This window comes from Fulmarus glacialis, unplaced genomic scaffold (genome assembly GCF_000690835.1).
Source record: "Fulmarus glacialis isolate BGI_N327 unplaced genomic scaffold, ASM69083v1 scaffold31085, whole genome shotgun sequence".
Taxonomy (NCBI): domain Eukaryota; kingdom Metazoa; phylum Chordata; class Aves; order Procellariiformes; family Procellariidae; genus Fulmarus; species Fulmarus glacialis.
The window spans coordinates 1-4874 of NW_009212852.1; the positions used below are offsets into that span (position 1 = coordinate 1).

The 4874-nt window shown below is 39.1% G+C and overlaps 1 protein-coding gene across 1 annotated transcript; it reads left to right on the plus strand.

Moving 5' to 3' along the window:
• Positions 1-1285: 1285 nt before the first annotated feature.
• On the plus strand, positions 1286-3519 carry LOC104076968 (uncharacterized protein C12orf4 homolog; the record flags this gene model as incomplete). Its single annotated transcript, XM_009578011.1, has 3 exons — positions 1286-1481; positions 1759-1904; positions 3338-3519. Coding segments are annotated over exons 1-3 (506 nt in total), but the record flags the coding sequence as incomplete, so codon positions are not given.
• Positions 3520-4874: the final 1355 nt, after the last annotated feature.

The window sequence follows — 4874 nt, forward strand, 5'->3', positions numbered from 1 at the left end:
GGTTTTGGAGCCTTCCCGGGGGGAAGGGGGACGGGATCTTGCAGGCCTTTCCCTCCCGCCGCCAGCTTTGCTTCTGCTTTTTCAGCAATGGGAGCTAATGCTGCTTCTCTTGGTGTGGGCCACCGGTCTGGCACCCCAGAGCCTGCGGTGGAGCTGAGGGCAGAAGCGCCGGGTTTGGACAGGGGGTTTGGCCCCTCTCTCTGCTGGGGCAGGCCGGCTGCTCAGCTGCGCTGGGGTCACCTCGTCCCGCCCTTTTCCTCCCCACTAAACCTTGCTTTGTCGGGGAGTGGCAGAAGGACCTTCGTCGGTTTTGTTTTCGAAGTGGTGCTGTTTAAATCCCTCTCCGCCACGGGCCAGGAGACCGCCTCGGTTTAGCTTTGGTTGCCCTGAGACTTTTGCTGCTGTCGTGAAGCAATTTGTAACTAATTTGTTTAATCCGTTTCCAAATGTAGGAAAAATGTTCACAAAAAACCCCCACAACCCTATAAACTGGTCCCATGAATTTTGTTGTGGAAAATACACTTTTTTTCCTTTCGTTTTCTGCTTTTCTTCTCCTTGGACCGTGTTTTTTAGTGCTGGGGAGATTTCAGCTGGAGTGATGTGTCCAGCTTTGCAGGTAATGTTCAAAAAAGAGGAATGTGTGGAGGAGCCCTAGTGGAGGGAAAAATTACTGACACAGGTATGTGCTCCCATCCTGTATTTTCATCCTGTAGACAGTTCTCTTGCTTTTCTTTTGGCTTATTTTTAATGGTATTACTTAAAAATAATTACAATCTATCCTAAAGCAGGTTACAAAATGACAAAATAAGCTTTTTCTAAAAATGATTGCGAACTTCCGCTCCCCCCCCTCCAAGTCTACCACCCGTAGAAAGGAGGAAATAAAATCCTAATGCACTGTGAAGGATTTCAGATTTTGAGACATGCATGGCAGCAGTTACAGTGTCTCAGTTGAAGTTTGCTATTTATGAGGATTCCTTCTGTTCTGGTTCTGCCTTTAAGTCGGGAGGCTTATTCTGTAATTTGTAAGAGTAATTACCCAAATTTATATATTGATATACTCAATTACAGTTTAGAAGCATTCAGTGTTTTGGAAACTGGTATTTACGCTTCAGTTCCAATCTATGTATTTGGAAGTTGAAATTGAGGTGAGTATCTATGAAAAATTTGGTCGTTTAAGTTTTCTTGCCAGAAGCTGTTAATTATTAACAAAGCCATGTTTTTAGTTAGCATTTTTTACTTATGATTTTACAGGAATGTAACTCATGTTATTTTCATTTCTAATGCAGGAAATCAACTCAAGAAGATGAAACCTAATAAAGGAAAGACCTGCACTAGGGAGAGAGACTATGTGTACAAATTCAATGCTGGAAATCAACATTTAATGCTTACCGTGCCTCTTGAATTCCCTGTGCAAGAGAATATTAGTCATCTGCATGGACGTCTAATGCTTCTGCACAATCTGCCATGCTTTATAGAAAACGGTGAGAATTATTTTCTTAAATTAGTGCCCTATGTCCGTGTCCACAAGTGTCTTAAAACCTGCTTTAAGAAACAAAAAGAAGGGTATTTACTAGAACAGTCTTAAAAAAATTGTTTTTAAAACAGCAAAACATTAAAGAAAATTACTGTCAGTACTAGCAAGTGAGGTGCCCGATTAAAAGGTCTTCAGAAAAACTTTATTTGTATGTTTCCTAGATGATTACTGATACTTCCACTGACGTGTTTTGTTGATGGACCATTCTCTTCTTGTTATAATAGACCTGAAGCAATCTCTTAATAAGTTCATAGAAGAGGAAACTATAAAAGATTATGATAGAGAAGCTGAAATGGCTCTGGAAGCAGTGAAATCAGGAAAAGTAGACATAAACCAGCTGGCAGATACTTGGGCTAAATCTTATAAAGAGGTAAGAATAAGGCTGAAAAGTTAATATTCAGGACTTGCTTTGTGAGCATGTGTGTGCATGTGCAGACATAATCACATCTGTGAAGATGCAAAATTACACTGAAATTCACTTTTACTGATCAATTCTTACAATTTTTTCTTTTTATCCGAAAGTGATCATTAAGTCTTCATCCTACAAGTTCTCAGTCAAGTTTTTTCTGAATTTAATAGACTCAAAAGATAGAAAATTGAGGGGTAAATAGCTTGTGATACTCAAAAAATAGACATAAGGGTTATAGTGCATTAGAATCAAAGCAAGAGATAGTAAAGTGGTACTCCTATCCTCAATGTTCAATAATAGCAATGAAGACTCCAAAGAGAAAGTGTATCTTTGGGAGAGACTTTTCAGCTCATTTTCTGAGTTCATGTGACTATTTTACATTATTTAGCGATGATGAGGCTTTAGCTGGAGTAATGTGTCCAGTTTTGCATGTGATCTTTAAAATAGAGGAATGCAAAAGAACTGGAGGAGTCCTAGCGAACAGAAAAAAAGAATGACAGAAACTGCAGCATTTGAGGAAAAGTTTATAGGAATTGAATTTGTATGTCATGGGATATAGAAGAATGTTGTGAAAAATTCCAAAACATACATCTGTTTTAAAGAGAATTGGAAGCAAATCATCTGCCTTAATGAACATCAACAAAATGAAATTACCTTAACCTTTAAGAAGGAAAAATTTGTCTTGGGTGGGCATGGGAATGTGATAAAACATTGAAAGAGTTGACAATCTTCTGTGCTAGCAAAGAGTTGACAATCTTCTGTGCTAGCAGTTTCTATGAATAGGTTAGCCTGAGTGCAAGGGTGAGATTAGATCATTTCTTGACATTTCTAACCTATACTTCAAATGATACAATCTCAATTTGTCAGCTGAATCTGGTGGGAATGATTGCAAATATAAGGAGTGTTTCAGTATAAAGGAGCTTGCAAAACTGGCATCTTTGGGCCATTCTTTGTTCAATAAAAATGGCTTTTCTTAAATCAGTGTTGTTGATCAAATTCTAGGGACATCAGAGGTTAGTCATCCTTTCGAGCAAAATATCTTTCTTGGCACAGCTGGTGTTTTGGCCCCTGTCTAAAATTCATCAATTGCAAATATTTTTGTAGATATTATTGTTCTTTCCAAGTTGGTGATGGCTGAAAATTGGTAATTCCTCACTGTAGTCAAAACCTGAATGTTTCTGGTGTTAGTTGCTTTGAGAGAGAAAGAATATGGGAAGGGAGAAAATGTTAAAGCTAAAGCAGAATACAGAAAGCTCAAATTAAGAAAGATAATTCATGTATGTTGAAGGTTGTGCAACAGTGTGCATGCCTAGTAGGTTTTGCCCCACCATTACGAGGGATCCTTGTATGTCCTAAAAGGTACCATATGCTTTAAAGTATCTTACAATTTTTAGACAACATTAGAATATGCAAAACCTGAAGAAACCAGCTGGGATGAAGATTTTGCAGATGTTTATCATGATCTGATACATTCTCCAGCTTCTGAAATGCTGTTAAATCTGGAACACAATTATTTTGTTAGTATCTCAGAATTAATAAGTGAAAGAGATGTGGAACTGAAAAAACTACGGGAAAGGTACTCCTTCTTTTTTCTTTTTCTATCTTCTTAAATTGGGTTGCATGCCACGGGGGGTATACAACTTGTAGGACAACGTGTATCAACTTGTATTTGTTGATACTATTTTAGTTTTATGTTTGCCTCTCTAAAGTCATATAATACTTAGCCTATATTGTTAGTGTCACCTATCTTATACTCTCCTCAGTCACTGAAAATAATAAAAGCTAAGGCCATCAAAGTAATACAAGGTTTGATTTCCATTGTTCTATTCACGTTGTAAGTGGTACAGCAACGTAAAGTGCTTAGGATATTTAGAAAATAAAATATATGTACGTACCATGTTTTGCCTTCGTTATGATGTAATTTAAATGAAAAATTGGAAATTCCATGTGGTGAAAAGATGAGCAAAAGACTTGAACCAACTTTAAATCAGAAACTGTTGAATTTCAAACTTAGGAAAGTATGGGATCCCGAGTTTCTGAATAAGCTTGAATAGCTGCAGGTGGCTGCTTTGCCCACAAGAGGGAACACATACAATGCAGAGTTTTCTTTTTCTTTTTGACACTAATTAGGTTAAGGAAAATGAATGCACACAGATATAGATATAGTATAGATGCTAAATGCTAGGGAAGCTTGTGAGATGCCAGGATATTCTAAGTAGGTATGTTTTAGCATTCTAAGTGGCAATATTCCTCTTGAGTTGTGTTTGTTTAAGCTCACATTATACAATGCTTACCTGTTTATATAGTTTCTTCTACACTGATACTGAATCTTAGAATCATACAATAGTTGGAAGGGACCTTTAAAGGTCATCTAGTCCAACCCCCCTGCTGTGGGCAGGGACATCTTCAACTAGATCAGATTGCTCAGAGCCCTGTCCAACCTGACCTTGAATGTTTCCAAGGATGGGGCATCTACCACCTCGCTGGGCAATCTGTTCCAGTGTTTCACCACCTGCATAGTAAAATATTTCTTCCTTGTATCTAGTCTAAATCTACCTTCTTTTAGTTTAAAACCATTCCCCCTTGATCTGTCACAACAGGCCCTGCTAAAAAGTTTGTCCCCATCTTTCTTGTAAGCCCCCTTTAAGGACTGAAAGGCTGCAATAAGGTCTCCTCAAAGCCTTCTCTTCTCCAGGCTGAACAACCCCAACTGTCTCAGCCTTTCTTCATAGGAGAGGCGTTCTGTCCCCCTGATCATTTTCGTGGCCCTCCTCTGGACCCACTCCAACAGGTCCATGTCTTTCCCATGCTGAGGGCTCCAGAGCTGGACACAGTACTCCAGGTGGGGTCTCACCAGAGCAGAGTAGAGGGGCAGAATCACCTCCCTTGACCTGCTGGTCACGCTTCTTCTGATGCAGCCCAGGGTACAGT